A 19,127-nucleotide genomic window follows, 5' to 3' on the forward strand; every position below is an offset into this window, starting at 1 on the left:
CAATCTGGCTGGTTGTTCCTCCGATTCGGTTTCCGTTTGGCTTGTTAGGGGCTACTAGGTGCGTAGATTTGGGTGGGATTCCGTGCTCTTTCAGGGCTTATGGGAATGCCTCTGTGCGGGAGCACGGTGAAGCATAACCTTGTTTCTAACGATGGTTGGTGGGTGGTTGACCTCTGCTTTTTTAACACCATGAATCTGCCAACAATTTCGACCTTCCATGGTTCTCATATTCAGTGTTTATGTTCAGATTTCAATAGACTGTGGATTGGGAACGATTTATTCAATTCAATTGGATGTTTTGTTCAGAATTTGGGAATAATTTGTCATCTGTATCAATTGATAGATAGTTGTTCAGCAAGCAATCGAGAATGTCGTCAGTGCAGCTCTCTGGTGCGGGTGTTGCCGCGGTGGCCTTCAGCAACAATGGCCTGCGCCTCTCTCAGACGTCGGCACTAAGGGTGTGCTCTTCCAGGCGCTCGTCTCGTAGCCTCGTTGTCAAGGCTGCCACTGTCGTCACCCCGAAGGTTAACAACTGTGGCAGTGCAAATGCATTATGCTTAGGGGGTTCTTATTTACGCGATGCGGCAGTTGGTTACAGTTTGTTGACATAACTGCAGTATACATCACTCAAGCCTCTGGGAGACAGAGTGCTCGTGAAGCTTAGCGCAGCTGAGGAGAAGACCATTGGTGGAATTTTGCTTCCATCGTCCGCGCAGTCTAAGCCTCAGGGAGGTGAGATTGTGGCTGTTGGAGGGGGTAGAACCATTGGGGATAAGAAGGTGGAGGTCAGCATACCGGTAAATTCTTCTACTCTAGCTTTGGGAGTGCAGTTATTTGTATATCTTGATACATTTCTTACTCTGAGTACAAGTGGATATGGTGAGATAGGACCTTGCATCGAACTAATTTAAAAGCAATGCAAGGTGTATTACATGACCAGTAAGACCCATGTTGATGATGTGTTCTATCATGCCACACGACAGATGTGTAAGGCAGAGATATTCCCTTTTCCATGTGTTCAACTGAGAACCAAACATTGGCTGTGGATTTCTTATTTGGTTTAGTTAAAATATGAATATGGGCAAGGAGTTTATAGTCACACTAATTGTCCTGAAATGAAACAACGGAGCTGATTCAATAAAACATAATATGCATGGTTCAATAGGCATTTATCTAGCTTCACCGAGAAGCTAGATGGAGAAATGAATTTGTTTAGTCTATGGGTGTAGCCAAGGCTCAAGAAATCGGCAATAACCAGCCATATGGAAAAACAAGAATGCTAGCTGGACCACCGAATTTATGAGTTTAATGCACCAGCTAGTTACTACCAAAGCTGATGGTAGAGGTGAATATTGTGCTAACACTACAAAATACTGGTGCATCTTTTAATGTAGACTGGATCTCAAGTTGTATACTCAAAGTACGCTGGTACTGAGGTTGAATACAACAACTCCAAGCATCTTATTATGAAAGAGGATGACATCATAGGTATTCTTGAATCTGATGATGTCAAAGACATGAAGCCTCTCAATGACCGGATTCTGATCAAGGTATTTATAGCTAATGTCATGTCACTAAACAATTCTAGTGTATATTTAGAGAATTTCCCGTCGAGCTTATACTGGTCATGCACACCGGTTAACAATGCTTATCTATCTTGCATTTGTGCTAGGTTGCAGAGGCTTCAGACAAGACTGAAGCTGGTCTTATCCTCACCGAGACAACCAAGGAGAAGCCATCCATTGGAACAGTAAGTTAATTATCATTAGGTAGAAATCCGCGCTGAACAAGCAGGTGTTTAACCGATTCACCTCTAAATGCAGGTCGTAGCTGTTGGTCCGGGCTCTCTCGACGAGGAAGGCAAGAGGCAGCCATTGTCGGTGTCACCAGGCAGCACCGTCCTGTACTCCAAGTACGCAGGCGGTGAGTTCAAGGGAGCTGATGGCACGAACTACATTGTGTTGAGAGTGTCTGATGTGATGGCCGAGCTCTCTTAAGTGTGCGGTTTATTACTTTGTTTCAGTTTTGAGTTCACGATAGAGGCTAGCATGAGTGGTAAGATTGCTATGTGATAACCACTTGATGCTGTTTCGGATAATTATAGAATTGTATGAGCAAACCTGTTGTCCGGGTTAAAAACATTTACCGAATTTCTTTACAAAGAGAGCTTGATGCTGGTTTCCCCCTACTTCTGCATTATGTATGTACATTACTGCTTGGCTGATTGCCTATTGTTGTGGCACTATCTATGTGAAAGGGTCCTAGACATCTATCTTCCTGTGAGTGGGCTAAACATTAAGCAAACCTGGAGGATGTGGCTTATCAGAATGATTGCTCATTCTTCAGTGTTGAATCTAGGCTGCTGGTTGCTCAGGATGGTAGGAGAATTTGCTGTATAGGACAAAGGGGTCAGTAGCAGGTGTTGTTTAGTGGAGAGATGAGGCAATCTGTGACCTTTCGTCTGCTGCGGAGTAAGAGCGCAGCAGAGGATGATGCGTCTGAGGGGAGTAAAGATGTGCAGTCCCCGTGACCTTGCCGCCAAAGAGTGCATGTTGTAATTCCAGCTATTCATAGATAGTTCCTGGTGCCTTGTATGCCTATGCTATCAAATTCAAATCCCCAGTGAACAGAGAAGCAACAAATAAGACACTAGATGTGATTCAAATCCCTATGGAGAACAGAGAAGCCTTACTCCTTATAAAAGAATTGTGTGGCAGACTTGTTCCTTATAAAGAGTTGCACGGTAGACAGTGGCCTGAACTCACCGGTCCTCTGGTAGGTCAATGGCTAACAACCCTTTGGTTATGAACTGGGTCCTCTGGTTGGTCGGTTGCTGTGAGCTTTATAAATCTTTTATAAACAAAATAATGAATGTCCTTACCCTTTTCCTTTTCCAAAAGGATTAATTTTGTTAATCTGCTAACCTCTACTTAAGATGGCGCACCTATTTATTTATTACAAATTTCACAAAAAATATATCCAACATTCTATCGTCAAAGAAAAAACACCAGATCAAGTAGAACCAACATCTCATAGAAACAATCATGTGGCGATCACAATGATGCTAATCTAGGAGTCACATGAAGTACCCACTTAAATTTAGTGGACCGGCTAGTTTGCACCAGAGGTGAATGTTATGCTAATACTTCAAAATACCCCTTTTTTATGTAGACCTGATCTCAAGTTGTATATTCAAAGTATGTTGTGACTGAAGTTGAATACAACAACTCCAAGCATCTCATTATGAAAGAGGATGACATCATTGGTATTCTTGAATCTGATGATGTCAAAGACATGAAGCCTCTCAATGACTGAGTTCTAATCAAGGTATTTATATCGAATGTCATGTCACTAATCAGTAGCGTATATTTAAATAATTTCCAGTCAATCTTGTATTGGTTGTATCTGCATAATGGTTAACAGTCCTATCTGTCTTACATTTGTGCTAGGTTGCCGAGGTTTCAGATAAGGCCGAAGCTGGCCTTATCCTCACCGAGACAACCAAGGAAAAGCCATCCATTCGAACAGTAAGTTATTGCCATTGGTTAAGAGTCTGCACTTTTTTTTCGACAAAGAAGAGTCTGCACTTAACTGGTACTCCCTCCGTTCGGAATTACTTGTCACAGAAATGGATGTATCTAGATGTATTTTAGTTCTAGATACATCCATTTCCGAGACAAGTAATTCCGAACGGAGGGAGTAGGTGTTAAACTAATTCACCTCTTAATGCAGGTTGTAGCTGTTGGTCCGGGCTCTCTCGACGAGGAAGGCAAGAGGTAGCCATTGTCGTTGTCACCAGGTAGCACCGTGTTGTACTCCAAGTATGCAGGCGGTGAGTTCAAGGGAGCTGATGGCACGAACTACATTGTGTTGAAAGTGTCTTATGTGATGGCTGAGCTCTCTTAAGTATGCGGTTTATTACTTTGTTTTAGTTTTGAGTTCACGATAGAGGCAAGCATGAGTGGTAAGATTGCTATGTGATAACCACTTGATGCTGTTTCGGATGATTATAGAATTGTACTCCCTCCGTCCGAAAATACTTGTCATCAAAATGAATAGAAGGGGATGTATCTAGATGTATATTAGTTCTAGATACATCCCTTTTTATCCATTTTGATGACAAGTATTTTCGGACGGAGGGAGTATGAGCAAACCTGTTGTCTGGGTTAAAAACATTTACTGAATTTGTTTACAAAGGGAGCTTTATGCCTGTTTTCTCGTGCTTGGCTGATTGCCTATTGTTGTGGCACTATCTATGTGAAAGGGCCTAGACATCTATCTACCTGTGAGTGGGCTAAACAATAAGCAAAGCTGGAGGATTTGCCTTATCAGAATGATTGCTCATTCTTCAATGTTGCTTCTTCGAACCATCTAGCGACTATGCAACCTTATTTCCCTACGTGAACCAAATCTAGGCTGCTGGTTGCTCAGGATGGTAGGAGAATTTGCTGTATAGGACAGAGAGGTCATGTACATCTGATGTTTAGCGGATAGATGAGGCGAGATGAGACCCTCTGTCAGCAGCAGAGGAAGAGGGTGAGCACCTTTCAAAGCATTTGAGTAAGAGGATGGTGCGATTCAGCGGAGTAAGATGTTGAGGCCCAACGGCCTTGCAACAAGTGAGTGCATGTTGTAATTCCAACTATTCATAGATAATTCCTGGTTCCTTCCATGCCTATGCTATCAAATCAAATCCCTGGTGAACAGAGAAGCAACAAATAATACACCAAATGTGATTCAAATCCCTATGGAGAACAGAGAAGCCTTGCTCCTTATGAAAGAGTTGTGTGGCAGACTTGTTCCTTATAAAGAGTTGCGCGCTAGACAGCGGCGTGAAGTCATCAGTCCTCTGGTAGGTCAATGGCTCACAATCCTTTGGTTATGAACTAGGTCCTCTGGTTGGTCAGCCGCTGTGAGCTTTATAAATTCCTTTTAAAAAAATGATGAATTTTCTCGAAAGTACTCTTTTGCTCTCGAGCTCAGATGAGCTTGGATGAACAGTAAAATAAATAAAAAATCAAAGCATTCCTATTTGTGAAAGGTGCAACAAAAAAAATCAATGCTCTAAAATGCTTTCTAAAGTACCATTTTGGATAATGTAACATCAACTGATTCAGTTTCCTTTTTGTGGGTGAAGACTCAGTTAATCCAGCGAAACTTCAAAGGGGTGGACTAATGAGATCTTTCTGTCTATCTGCTCAAGGTGTAACCGGAACCTTGGGTGAGATGGGGATCAGGGAGGTGGCTGCGCTATAGCCTCGAGACACCGGGCACTGAGCGTAATTAATTTTCTATTGAGCGTAAAACCAAACATAATTTGAGGTAATTTGTTACAAACTGACCAACCAAACACATATATGTATTCTTGAATCTGATGGTGTCAAAGACATGAAGCCTCTCAATGACTGGGTTCTCATCAAGGTATTTATATCGATTGTCATGTCACTAATCAGTAGCTTATATTGAAGGGATTTCCAGTCGATCTTGTACTGGTTGCATGTGTATAACGATTAACAAAGCTTATCTGTCCTGCATTTGTACTAGGTTGCTGAGGCTTTAGATAAGAGTGCAGCTGGTCACCTAGATAACCAAGGAGAAGACATCCATTGGAATAGTAAATTATCACCATTGTTAGAGTCTGTGCCAAACTAGTACTCCCTTTCGTAAACTAATATAAGAGCGTTTAGATTATTATTTTAGTGATCTAAACGCTCTTATATTAATTACAGAGGGAGTAGGTGTTTAACCAGTTCGCCTCTTAATGCAGGTCGTAGCTGTTGGTCCGTGCTCAATCGACGATGAAGGCAAGAGGCAGCCACTGTAGGTGTCACCAGGCAGCACTGTGATGTACTCCAAGTATGCAGGCGACGAGTTCAAGGGCACTGATGGCACAAACTACATTGTGTTGAGAGTGCAGATGTGATGGCCGAGCTCTCTTAAATGTGCGGTTTGTTACTTTGTTTCAGTTTTGTGTTCATAATGGAGGCGAGCATGAGGGTTGAGATTGCTCTGTGGTAATCGCTTGATGCTATTTCGGATGGTTATAGAATTGTATGAGCAAACCACTTGTCCGGGTTAAAAACATTTACCGAATATGTTTACAAAGTTAGTTTGATGCCTGTTTCCCCCTACTTATACATTATGTATGTACATTAGTGCTTAGCTGATTGCCGATTGTTGTGGCATTACTTCTGTGGAAGGTTCCTAGGCATCTCTCTTCCAGTGAGCGAGCTAAAAAGTGAGAAAGCCTAGAGGATCTGGTCTTTAGGCAAGTCTGATTGCTCATTCTTTAATGTTGCTTCTTTAAATTATCTAGGGACCAAATATATGCCGCTGGTTACTCAGGATGGCAGGAGAATTTGCCGTATAGGACAGCGTCATGATGTTGAACTGATGTTTAGCGGTGAGACGAGGCAAACTGGGACCTTTGGTCAGCAGCAGAGTAATAAGACGCCGACCTTTTGAAGCAGAAGAGTAGGTGGATGATGGAGGTCAGCGGAGTAAGATGTGGAGGTCGAGCACCATTGCGACCAGCGAATGCATGTTGTAATTCTAGCTACTCATGGGTAATTCCTGGTGCCTTCTATGCCTATGCTATCAAATTGAAATCTCTAGTGAATAGAGAAGCAACAAATAATACACTAAATGTGATTCAAATACATGAAATGAGTTATCCCTAAGGGGAGCTTTGCTCCTTATAAAGGAGTTGTGTGGCAGACTTGCTCCTTGTAAAGAGTTGTGCCGTAGATGGTGGTGTGAAGTCATCAGTCCTCCGGTAGATCAATTGCTAAAAATCCTTTGGTTATGAATTGGGTCCTCTGGTTGGTCAGCCGTTGCGAACTTTATATAGATCTTTTAAACAAAACAATCAACTTATTTGCCTTTGTTTTTCAAAAGGATTAATTCTGTTAAGCTTGCAACCTCTACTTCAAGATGACACACCTAGACAACAAATTATTTATTACAAAGTTCGCAAAAAATTTAGCCCAACATCAAAAGATAAAACACCTGCTTAATTAGAACCAACATCTCATAGAGTGACACTAATTTGGGAGTCATGAAGGATCCGTTTAAAATTATAAAATTAATGGAGCAGCTACTTTGCACTAAAGCTTATGTTAGAGGTGAATCCTATGCTAATACTTCAAAATACCCAGCTTGGACAGACGTTGAATACAACAACTCTAAGCATCTCATTATGAAAGAGGATGGGATCGTAGGTCTTCTTGAATCTGATGATGTCAAAGACATGAAGCCTCTCAATGACCGGGTGGTGATCAAGGTATTTATATCTAATGTCGTGTAACTAAACTATACTAGTGTATATTTCAAGAATTTTCAGTCAAGCTTGTACTGGTCATGCCTACCGGTTAACAATGCTTATCTATCTTGCATTTGTGCTAGGTTGCAGAGGCTTCGAACAAGACTGAAGCTGGTCTTATCCTCACCGAGACAACCAAGGAGAAGCCATCCATTGCAACAGTAAGTTAATTATCATTAGGTAGAAATCCATGTTGAACTAGCAGGTGTTTAACTGATTCACATCTAAATGCAGGTCATAGCTGTTGGTCCGGGCACTCTCGACGAGGAAGGCAAGAGGCAGTCCCATTGTCGGTGTTACGAGGTAGCACCGTGCTGTACTCCAAGTACGCAGGCCGTGAGTTCAAGGAAGCTGATGGCACGAACTACATTGTGTTGAGAGTGTCGGATGTGACAGCTGAGCTCTCTTAAATGTGTGGTTTATTACTTTGTTTCAGTTTGAGTTCATGATAGAGGCTAGCATGAGTGGTAAGCTTGCTATGTGATAACCACTTGATGCTATTTCGGATGGTTGTAGAATTGTATAAGCAAACCTGTTGTCCGGGTTAAAAACATTTACTGATTTTTTTAGAAAGGAAGCCTGATGCATGTTTTCCCCTACTTCTACATTATGTATTTACATTAATGCTTGGCTGATGGCCTGATTTTTGTAGCGATATGATGATTTACAATAATATAGTCATGTTATTGAACTTTACTTCTATGAAGTGTTCCTTGTGATTGCATATTGTTACAGACATTTATCATCCTATCAGTGGGCTAAAAAGTTAGCACTTCTGGAGGATCGGGCCTGTAGGTGAGCTAGGAGGATCTGAGCTGCACTCAGGCCTATGATGCGCCTCAGGGGAGTAACATCTGGAGGCCCCATGACCTTGACGCTAGAGAATGCATGTTGTAATTCCAGTTATTCATAGATAATTCCTGGTGCCTTCTATGCCTATGCTATAAAATTCAAATCCCTAGTGAATAGAGAAGTGACAAATAATACACTAGATGTGATTCAAATCCCTATGGAGAACAGAGAAGCCTTACTCCTTATGAAAGAGTTGTGTGGCAGACTTGTTCCTTATAAAGAGTTGCGCGGTAGACAACGGCGTGAAGTCATCAGTCCTCTGGTAGGTAAATGGCTAACAATCGTTCGGTTATGAACTGGGTCCTCTGGTTGGTCAGCCGTTGTGAGATTTATAAATCTTTTAAACAAAATGATGAATTTCCTCGAAAGTATCCTTCTGTGCTCGAGCTCAAGTGAGCTCAGATGAACAGTAAAATCGAAAAGAAATTCAAAACGTTCTGAAAACTTTTTGGTGGTAAACTTTAACAAATGTTATAAGTGTTTGTAGATTTTCGTCATGAGATCACAATCGTGAAAGGCGTGGCAAAAAAAAAAGCAGTGCTCCAAAATGCTTTTGAAAGTAGCATTCTGGATAATGTAATGTCAACTGATTCCTTTTTTTGCGGGTGAAGATTCAGTTAATCCAGAGAAACTCCAAAGGTGTGGACTGATGAGATGTTTCTGAATGTCTGCTCAAGGTGTAACCGGCACCTTGGGTGAGATGGGGATCAGGGAGGTCGCTGCACTGTAGCCCCGATGCGGAGGGGAATGCGAAGGAGAGCTATTGTTGGGGGGAAACCACTCACGGAAGAAGATGTCGCTTTCCCTTTACACCGGGCATTGAGCGTAATCAATTTTCTATTGAGCGTATCCCATTACATTCCTATCAAACCAAACTGAATTTGAGGTAATTTGTTAACAAATTACCCTACAAACTAACCAACTAAACACATATATGTATTCTTGAATCTGGTGGTGTCGAAGACATGAAGCCTCTCAATGACTGGGTTCTCATCAAGGTATTTATATCAATTGTCATGTCACTAATCAGTAGCTTATATTGAAGGAACCTCCAGTCGATCTTGTACTGGTTGTATGTGCATAATGATTAACAAAGCTTACCTATCATGCATTTGTGCTAGGTTGCCGAGGCTTCAGATAAGACTGCAGCTGGTCATCAAGATAACCAAGGAAAAGATATTCATTGGAATAGTAAGTCATCACCATTGGTTAGAGTCTGCGCCAAACTAGTAGGTGTCTAATCAGTTCACCTCTTAATGCAGGTCATAGCTGATGGTCCGGGCTCACTCAACAATGAAGGCAAGAGGCAGCCACTGTCAGTGTCACCAGGCAGCATTGTGCTGTACTCCAAGTAACCAAGGGCACTGATGGCACAAACGGCATTGTGTTGAGACTGCCAGATCGATGTGATGGCTGAGCTCTCTTAAGTGTGCGGTTTGTTACTTTGTTTCAGTTTTGAGTTCACAATGGAGGCAAGCATGAGAGTTGAGATTGCTATGTGGTAGTCACTTGAATGCTATTTCGGATGGTTACAGAATTGCATGAGCAAAGCACTTGTCCGAGTTAAAAACATTTACTGAATATGTTTACAAAGAAGTTTGATGCATGTTTCCCCCAACTTCTGCATCATGTATGTACATTAGTGCTTAGCTGATTGCCTATTGTTGTGGCATTACTTCTATGAAAGGTTCCTATACATCTAGTATCTTCGTTCTGTAAGTGGGCTAAGCAGTAAGCAAGCCCGGTGGATCATGTTTATCAGAATGATCGCTCATTCCTCAATGTTGCTTCTTCAAACCATCCAACAACAATGCAACCTTATTTCCCTGAGTGAACCAAATCTAGGCTGCTGGTTGCTCACGATGGCAAGAGAATTTGCCGTATAGGACAGCATGGTGACGCAGAGCTGATGTTTAGCGGTAAGATGAGAAGAACTGGGTCCTTTGGTCAGCAGCAGAGAAATGGGATGCTGACCTTTTGAAGCAGCAGAGTAAGTGGATGACGCGGGTTAGCGGATTAAGATGTGGAGGCTGAGCACCATTGTGACCAGCGAGTGCATGTTGTAACTCCAGCTACTCATAGGTAATTCCTGGTGCCTTCTATGCCTATGCTATCAGATTCAAATCTCTTGTGAACAGAGAAGCAACAAATAATACACTAAATGTGATTGGAATGCATGAAATGAGTTATCCCTAAGGGAAGCTTTGCTCCTTATAAAAGAGTTGTATGGCAGACTTGCTCCTTGTAAAGAGTTGTGCCGTAGACGGTGGTGTGAAGTCATCTGTCCTCTGGTAGGTCAATGGCTAAAAATCCTTTGGTTATGAATTGGGTCCTCTGGCTGGTCTGCCGTTGCAAACATTATAGATCTTTTAAACAAAATAATTAGTTTACTTGCCTTTATTTTTCAAAAGGATCAATTTTGTTAAGCTTCCAACCTCTCCTTCAAGATGACACACCTAAACAACAATTTATTTATTACAAAGTTCACAAAAAATTAAGCAAAACAGCAAAAGAGAAAACACCAGCTTAATTAGAACCAACATCTCATAGAAACTAATCAAGTGACACTAATTTGGGAGTCACATGAAGGATCCATTTCAAATTATAAAATTAATGCACCAGCTACTTTGCACTAAATCCTATGTTAGAGGTGAATCTTATGCTAATACTTTGAAATACCCCGTGTACTTTTTATGTAGAACGGATCTCAAGTTGCATATTCAAAGTATGCTCGGACAGACGTTGGATACAACAACTCTAAGCTTGCCGTTATGAAAGAGGATGCCATCATAGGTATTCTTGAATCTGATGATGTCAAAGACATGAAGCCTCTCAATGACCGGGTGCTGATCAAGGTATTTATATATAATAATGTTGTGTAACTAAACTATACTAGTGTATATTTAGAGAATTTTTAGTCAAGCCTGTACTGGTCATGCACACCGGTTAACAATGCTTATCTATCTTGCATTTGTGCTAGGTTGCAGAGGCTTCAGACAAGACTGAAGCTGGTCTTATCCTCACCGAGACAACCAAGGAGAAGACATCCTTATTGGAACAGTAAGTAATTATCATTAGGTAGAATCTGTGCTGAACTACCGGGTGTTTAACCGATTCACCTATAAATGCAGGTTGTAGCTATTGGTCCGGGCTCACTTGACGAGGAAGGCAAGAGGCAGCCACTGTCGGTGTCACCAGGAAGCACTGTGCTGTACTCCAAGTATGCAGGCGGCGAGTTCAAGGGCGCTGATGGCACAAACTACATTGTGTTGAGAGTGTCAGATGTGATGGCTGAGCTCTCTTAAGTGTAGGCTTTGTTACTTTGTTTCAGTTTTGAGTTCAAAATGGAGGCAAGCAGGAGGGTTGAGATTGCTATGTGGTAATCACTTGATGCCATTTCAGATGGTTATACAATTGCATGAGCAAACCACTTGCACGGGTTAAAAACATTTACCGAATATGTTTACAAAGGAAGTTTGATGCCTGTTTTCCCCTACATCTACATTATGTATGTACATAAAGCTTAGCTGATTGCCTATTGTTGTGGCATTACTTCTGTGAAAGGTTCCTAAGCATCTATCTTTCTACGAGTGGGCTAAAGAGGAAGCAAACCTTGAGGATCTGGCTTATCAGAATGAGTGCAAACCATCTATTGACCATGCAACCTTATTTCCCTAAGCTACCAAATCTATGTTGCTGGTTGCTCAGGATGGCAGGAGAATTGGGTGTATAGGACATCTATATATGCCTAGTGGGGTTGTGTTTTAGTGGGGAGATGAGGCGAACTGGGACCTTTTTTCATCAGCGGAGTAAGAGGATGAGGAATTTGTGAAGCAGCAGTGTAAGAGGGTGATGGGTTGGCGGAGTAAGATGGGGAAGCCCAACAGTCTTGTGATCAGAGACTGCACGTTGTTATTTAAGCTATTCATAGATAATTCCTGGTGCCTTTTATGCCTATGCTATCAAATTCAAATCCCTGGTGAACATAGAAGCAACAAATAATACTTATGTGATTCTAATACATGAAATGAGTTATCTAAGGGAAGTCTTGCTCCTTATAAAAGAGTTGTCTGGCGGATTTTCTCCTTATAAAGAGTTCTGCAATAGATGGTGGTGTGAAGTCATCCGTCCTCCGGTAATTCAATGGCTAAGAATCCTTTGGTTATAAACTGGGTCCTCTGGTTGGTTGGCCACTATGAAATTTATAAATCTTTTATAAACAAAATAATGAATTTACTTGCCTTTTTTCCCAAAAGGATTAATTTTGTTAAGCTTACAACCTCTACTTCAAGATGACACACCTAGCCAACAAATTATTTATTTATTACAAAGTTTACAAAAAATAAAGCCCCAAATACAAGCTTGAGTAGAACCAACATCTCATAGAAACTAGTCATGTGCCGATCACAGTGATGCTAATTTTTGGAAGCCACATGAAGGATTCATTTAAATTTAATGCACCACCTAGTTTGCACTAAAGCTTATGTTAGAGGTGAATCTCTACTCCTAATGTCTGAGTTGGTAGAATAGTATCCATGGTTTATTTTCGTCCCACCACTTTCAACCGTTTTATTTCACTGGTTTTTTTTCGTCCCCTCCCCCCACCCCACCGATTTAGTTCCGCATCACCCTATTACACAACGAAAAAAATCTGAACGGATCAGAACTTTCCATGCTAGCGAAAGTTATTTAGCAATATCTTTATGTGAAAGAATCAATCACGATCAATCTCTAAAGGTCAAATCTAAATTAATTAGCCTTACCATAAATTACTCAATCACATTAATTAAGGAACAAATAACCGTGCGTATGAGCATTAATCGCTCAATCACATTAATTAGCCTTACCAAGAGGAACGAGGGCGGCGGCGACCGGCTGCGCGAGAGGTCGATCTGGTCGCGCCTTCCCACCACCGACCGCGCCGCGTCGTTGTCGGAGGGCCACCCTGCCGCTACCGGGGACTCACCAGGTCGAAGCACGCCACCACGCCGCCACTCTTCTGTCTCTCCCTACTCGCCTCTTGCGGCCAAGGAGCGCCCCAACCTCGACATGTCACTCGCATGGCTCCCATGGTGCCGCCCCGCATAGCTCCTTGCTGAGTGCCGCAGGTCATGATGCCCGCCGATTCGATCTGCACGGCCTACCCCACCCCTGCTTGCCGGGGATGCCTCCTTCCGTTGTCCTCATGCTCGTCACCGGTCACCTCTCTACCTTCGGCCGACCTCCACTAACGGCTCTGCCTGTGCCTCGATCCCATGCACCATGGCCGCTTGGATGGCCAACCACCGTACACAGGCAACTGCCGTGCTATGTATCCTCGACCACTATTGTTGTTTTTCTAAAGATATTCTTATTCCATTTGCACCAACCTTGCGGTTTAGTAACATGAACGTCTTTGTTTCTTCTACTACAATGACAGGATAAGAGTACCTTATCCTTTCAGCGGGGTGCTCCAACTTTTGATGCTGGTGAAGCTTTCGCAATGATGGCTGCATCCTCCATCATTTGTTAGTCTCCGTTGGAGGTTTACTTAAAATGAGGTAGATATGCTAGATTCTTTTGTCAAATAAAAACATGACTATCTACTTTGCTTGTCAGGACCAAGATCTCTAGCTATCAATGAAATTTTGAGAGTAGTTTTTGTTGCCTTTGTGTAACCCTAATAGCAGCTTCTTGGAGGGTTCAGATGTGTGGCAAAGGATTTCAATTTTCCTGTTTACACAAAGGAAACTTGAATAAGGTTCAGATTTCTCATGCTCGGTTCTGTGCTCTCAAGGTTACATAGACAAAAATGCCTCCTATTTACACAAAGGTAACCCCAGGAAGGTTTAAATTTCTCATGACAGCTTCTTGGGCATTTCATGCTTGTGCCATCTTATTAGGAAAATGTAGTTTGCCTGATGATGCTCGACGCTTTTATCGATTAGCACGTGCTCAGTTTTAGCTCATAAACTACATGGCAAAAGCTAATTTTGATGGGTCTGATGCAAATAATTTTCATCTTCAGACATGCCTTGAGTTGATTATTTAATCCTTTTATAAGAATCTATCTAGCTTTGTATTGTTGCAGTTTCATTATATATCCACTTACCTATGCATCTAAAGATTCAACAATGTACAATCCACCATCAGTCTTGGGACTACAAATTGTTTCTTCATTCCTCCGTGTTGCACTGTAGGTACTAAGGGGTCGAGGTCGTATGTTCGTCGAGGCATCAATACACTTCACTTTCATTTTCATTTTCCCTTTTCCGTTCTTGCATTCATTTCTTCTTCACGAACCTCTCTTCCCGCTGCTTTAATATGGTTCTGATTGGTGCCCTACATCTTCCAAGATATATGGATTTTGGTCGAGGCAGTCATCACATAAATAAAATGCTAACATCCTCTCAATTTCTAAATGGATTTGTTGAATTGCCTTTCTCTTTGTTGGATTAGATACCTGATATTTTTGTTGTCCTTGAAGCAAATACCATGACTTGAGATTGAAGTTTTCGAAGATACAAAAGGTTGATAGAAAGAGTATACACTGATTTCAGCTGCGGACACTTAAGAGCTGAGGCTCTCCCTGATAGGTAACTCAACTTTCAACATATTCATTGCAGAAGCAGAAACAACGGGATACATGACCTGAATACTTGCATTCTGACTTGTTTTTGCCCGTGCCTCAAATTGGAATGATGTCCATGCTGTTGACCTCTACAAGTTACCCACACTTCAGGTAACCCAAGGGTTGGAACCCCAACAATTTAGGTAATATGAGAAAATTAGACTGCTTGGGTCATGTTGGTCAATAGAGTAATTAGCATGTTGGTTCTGTTTTGAGATGATGTAAACTTGATGTATAGAGAAATATTGATGGCAATGATCAGTGTGGAATATGATAGTTACAGAGTTCTTCCTCAGTTATTATTCAGCAAAGATTGGACACGTGTGATTTGTTCTACTACCAAGTCAATCTTGGTCCATATTGTCGGAGTTTTCTTATTGAGTTTATTTTGTTGCTATTAGTATTTTTCATTTATGCAGAGGCCTGGTGTAATGATTTAAACCTTTTAAGTAATAAATCCACCCTTCATCGAAAAAATAGTATTTTCATTTAAACTGGAAGTTTATGAAGAAGGGGCTTTGTTGAAATGCATGAATTTGTTTTCATATTTTCTTTGGAAGAATGAGATGACCAGGAACATTATCAAGTTTGTAGTTGTTCATCGCCTCATCCTTAAAAAAAGGTTGTAGCTGCTCACGTAATATTCACACATGATTGGTGGCATGGCAGTGGCCGGCGGAAGCAAGCTTCTATTTGACACAGAAATCTCATTTTTCTAGCTACTACAAGAAATCATGGAGCAGTTTGTAGGATTATGGCGGATCCTACACATGTGTTACATGTGTTTCTCTCTACTTTGTGCTCCTGATTTGTTTTCCCTGCGATATGGTGGATTAATGTATATTCTTCTGAAGTCATAGTACATTCATCGTCTGTATATATGTTTGTATGCTGCAAACCAGAGTCCGGCAAGCAGCAGCTGATTTCTTCATTTGCTATCTTTATATTCTTCAAAGAAATTAAATTTCTTATCTTGCACCTGAGATGAACCTACAATCTAGAGCACAAGGAAACTATAGATCATTTTTTCTATTGCTTCTGCGAACTTAAGTTATGGCTTTCAGAAGTATTTAAACATCATGTCCTTTATATGGTTGTCTACCTTTGCAAAATAATCAATTGAGCTATCAAACATAATATAGGACACAAAAATAGAAGTGTATGAGCATGTAGTGTATAGTTGGGGAGATTAGGGGAATGTACTGACAAGTGACAAGCATATTTCCTTTCGTCCTCGATGCTGCTTCCTTAGCTCACACAGTAGTTCTCTTAATATGTATCATACTCAATTTGATTGGCAGGCTTCAGGTAATTTGTGTTCATGTGGTAAGATCAACGGACTTGTACTGCTACGAATTACATCACAGACTATGTGCTACTTTATTAATTGTAGTTTCTTTGTTCAGTTAGTTCTCTGGAGAAAAACCACTTCTTCTCCCGATGTATATGTTTCTTGGCAAAATTTGCTGTGATACTAATCTTCCAAAGATTGTTGTAAGAAATAACTATATTTACTATCTTATCTCACTAGTGGGCTAACTCTATAAAAGAACTAATAAGGAGATTTCTTAGCAGCACTTTATATGTTTGGAGCAGTGAGATAATTTTAGCATATATGACATATATGAATTTCTTTCTCTTGCCTTTCCTGATTTCGTTTTCCCCTCCATTTTTTTCAGGTTCCAAGGTTTGGCCGCAACTAGCTTGATTTGGAGACATTTCCAGTTAGGAGTTAAACTTTGGTTTGGAGGCATTGAGCTTTGGCTATAACTAGCTTTGTTACTTGGTATATCTCTGTCGGTGTTCAGGTAAACACTATCTACCACATTGTTTAATCTGGGGTTTACTCTAGTGCCATGTGTACTATATTGCTAGATTTAACTCTAATCTATGAGTTGCTCTGTATCTATTTCGGAATAAATGGTTCATACTAGGATTTAATTAGTGATCTTACTTCTGTTGCTTCTTGGCGACTATGAAATATATTGCATTTTCATGGAAGCAGGAGCCAGGTAGTTGTGGAGTGGGTCATGGGAGAGGCGGTCGGCGAGCGCGGGATGGACGGGAAGGTGATTCCTGTGATGGCGACCATGCCGGCGGGCAGGGCAGGGTCGATCGTGGCAATCATGGTGTTTCCGAGGGAGAGCGAGGCATCTGCCGTCGCGCAGCTAAAGAAGTCGATGCTCGGGTGAGGTTGGCCACCGTGGCCGCGTGAAAGCTGACGGACTTAAAGGCCGGTGACAGGTTCGCCGTCGTCGCACCGTCTCTCAACTTGGTGGAGACGCGAAAGGAGAGCCGTGGCGCCATGAAGACCTCGACGCATGCTACCGTGACCACGACCAGGCCATTGTGCTGGTAATAAAGATACTTTTTTTGTGGGGCGCTGGTAATAAAGATACTAATTGTATACATTTCCCCAGCTTCGAAAACATTAGATAAATATCCAACTTATTATTGAAAAATCTTGATTCAACATAAATGAAACCTTCCTATATACAATGAGCTTCAGAAACATTAGATAAATATCCAACTTATTATTGAAAAATCTTGATTCAAGATAAATGGAACCTTTCCTATATACAATGAGCTTATTATTGAAGGTTCCATCGATTGTGCTATTATTGCTGAAATAAGAGGCTTATGTGAATTTGTCAATCTTTTTGTACCTTGTAATAGTGATTGCCAGTCTTTGTGTACCTTGTGATAGTGACTGTCAATCTTTGTGTACCTTGTAATAGTGACACGTGGATGCGTGAAGTTGAGTGATACTCCCTCCGTAAAAAGTATAAGAGCATTTAGATCAGAAAGTCAATGTGGCTCCTGGGAGCATATGCTTCCGAGGCCAAATTTTCTTTGAAAAATAATTCAAGACAAAATTTGTTTGTATACTTATTCACATCCAAGTGCCACCTGCAAATTTGGAGGAAAAAAGCTTAAACATTTTGGCTTGTGCAAAAAAAAATTGAACACCAAAAGTTACCCCAAAATGTCAGCCCAAATTTGTTTTTTTGGCCGATGAAACACCACCGCTCCGCTTCGCATGAAATTGTCATGCATGCTTGCAACACAAACACAAACATCTACAAAAAAATCAGAATTTTTTGAATACATTTAATATAATTTTTTGCGTTACTCCAGTTATCAGTTCTTGGGTGGCGATTGATTTCGCTGGTTAAGGAGATATGAAGGTTGCCCAGAAGGAAAAAAAGTGAAGACAATTTATATTCGTCGTTGCATGATGAAAACTGGATGTAACCATGTTTAACTCGTATTTCTAAGTTAGAAGAATAATTTGATTAACGTGTGCATATTTTTATTATTCCGTAGCAACGTATGGGTATTCGGCTTTTGCCCGTAGCAACGCATGGGCATTCTACTAGTATTATGCTAATACTTCAAAACACCCCATGTATTTTTTATGTAGACCGGATTTCAAGTTGTGTATTCAAAGTATGTTGGGACCAAGCTTGAATACAAAAATTCCAAGCATCCCATCATGAAAGAGGATGACATCAAATATATGTATTCTTTAATCTAATGATGTCAAATAAGCATCTGAATGACCGAGTTCCCATCAAGGTATTTATATTGAATGTCATGTCACTAGTCAGTCGTGTACATTTAAGGAATTTCTAGTGCTGGTTGTATGTGCATAATGGTTAACAGTGCTTATCTGTCCGACATTTGTGCTAGGTTGCCGAGGCTTTAGATAAGACTAAAGCTGGTGTTATCCTCACCGAGACAACCAAGGAGAAGCCATCCATTGGAACAATATGTTAATTATCATTACGTAGAAATCTGTGCTGAACTAGCAGGTGTTTAACCGATTCACCTATATATGCAGGTTGTAGCTGTTGGTCTGGGCTCTCTCGACAAGGAAGGCAAGAGGCAACCATTGTCGGTGTCTCCACGCAGCACCGTGCTATACTCCAAGTACGCAGGTGGCGAGTTCAAGGGAGCTGATGGCACGAACTACATTGTTTTGAGAGTGTCTGATGTGATGGTTGAGCTCTCTTAAGCGTCTGGTTTATTACTTTGTTTTAGTTTTGAGTTGACGATAGAGGCTAGCATGAGTGGTAAGATTGCTATGTGATAACCACTTGATGTTGTTTCAGATGATTATAGAATTGTATGAGCAAACCTGTTGTCTGGGTTAAAAACATTTACCGAATTGTTTACGGAGGGAGCTTGATGCCGGTTTCCCTCTACTTCTACATCATGTATGCACATTAGTGCTTAGCCGATTGCCTATTGTTGCACTACTTATGTGGAGGGTTCCTACACATCTATCTTCCTATGAGTGGGCTAAATAGTAAGCAAACCTGGAGGATCTGGCTTATCAGA

General features: G+C 41.2%; 1 protein-coding gene and 3 pseudogenes across 2 annotated transcripts in view; all 4 read left to right on the forward strand.

The window, feature by feature from the left end:
- LOC123157211 (20 kDa chaperonin, chloroplastic) overlaps positions 1-2,188 on the forward strand; it is a 2,674-nt gene extending 486 nt beyond the window's left edge. Inside the window, exons 2-6 of one of the 2 annotated variants that reach the window (XM_044575467.1) lie at positions 344-524; positions 618-797; positions 1,395-1,550; positions 1,673-1,750; positions 1,824-2,188. In XM_044575467.1, the coding sequence (XP_044431402.1) occupies positions 369-524; positions 618-797; positions 1,395-1,550; positions 1,673-1,750; positions 1,824-1,997 (744 nt within the window). In that variant the 5' untranslated portion in view covers positions 344-368 and the 3' untranslated portion in view covers positions 1,998-2,188. The remainder of the gene's footprint in view (positions 1-343; positions 525-617; positions 798-1,394; positions 1,551-1,672; positions 1,751-1,823) is intronic. The other variant, XM_044575468.1, reaches the window with a different exon arrangement.
- A 1,065-nt stretch (positions 2,189-3,253) lies between these two features.
- On the forward strand, positions 3,254-7,731 carry LOC123157677 (20 kDa chaperonin, chloroplastic-like; annotated as a pseudogene).
- Positions 7,732-9,138: 1,407 nt separating this feature from the next.
- LOC123157678 (20 kDa chaperonin, chloroplastic-like) lies at positions 9,139-11,529 on the forward strand (annotated as a pseudogene).
- A 5,284-nt stretch (positions 11,530-16,813) lies between these two features.
- LOC123157679 (20 kDa chaperonin, chloroplastic-like) lies at positions 16,814-18,801 on the forward strand (annotated as a pseudogene).
- The last annotated feature ends 326 nt before the right edge of the window (positions 18,802-19,127 follow it).

Source organism: Triticum aestivum, chromosome 7B (assembly GCF_018294505.1).
Source record: "Triticum aestivum cultivar Chinese Spring chromosome 7B, IWGSC CS RefSeq v2.1, whole genome shotgun sequence".
NCBI classification, from domain to species: domain Eukaryota; kingdom Viridiplantae; phylum Streptophyta; class Magnoliopsida; order Poales; family Poaceae; genus Triticum; species Triticum aestivum.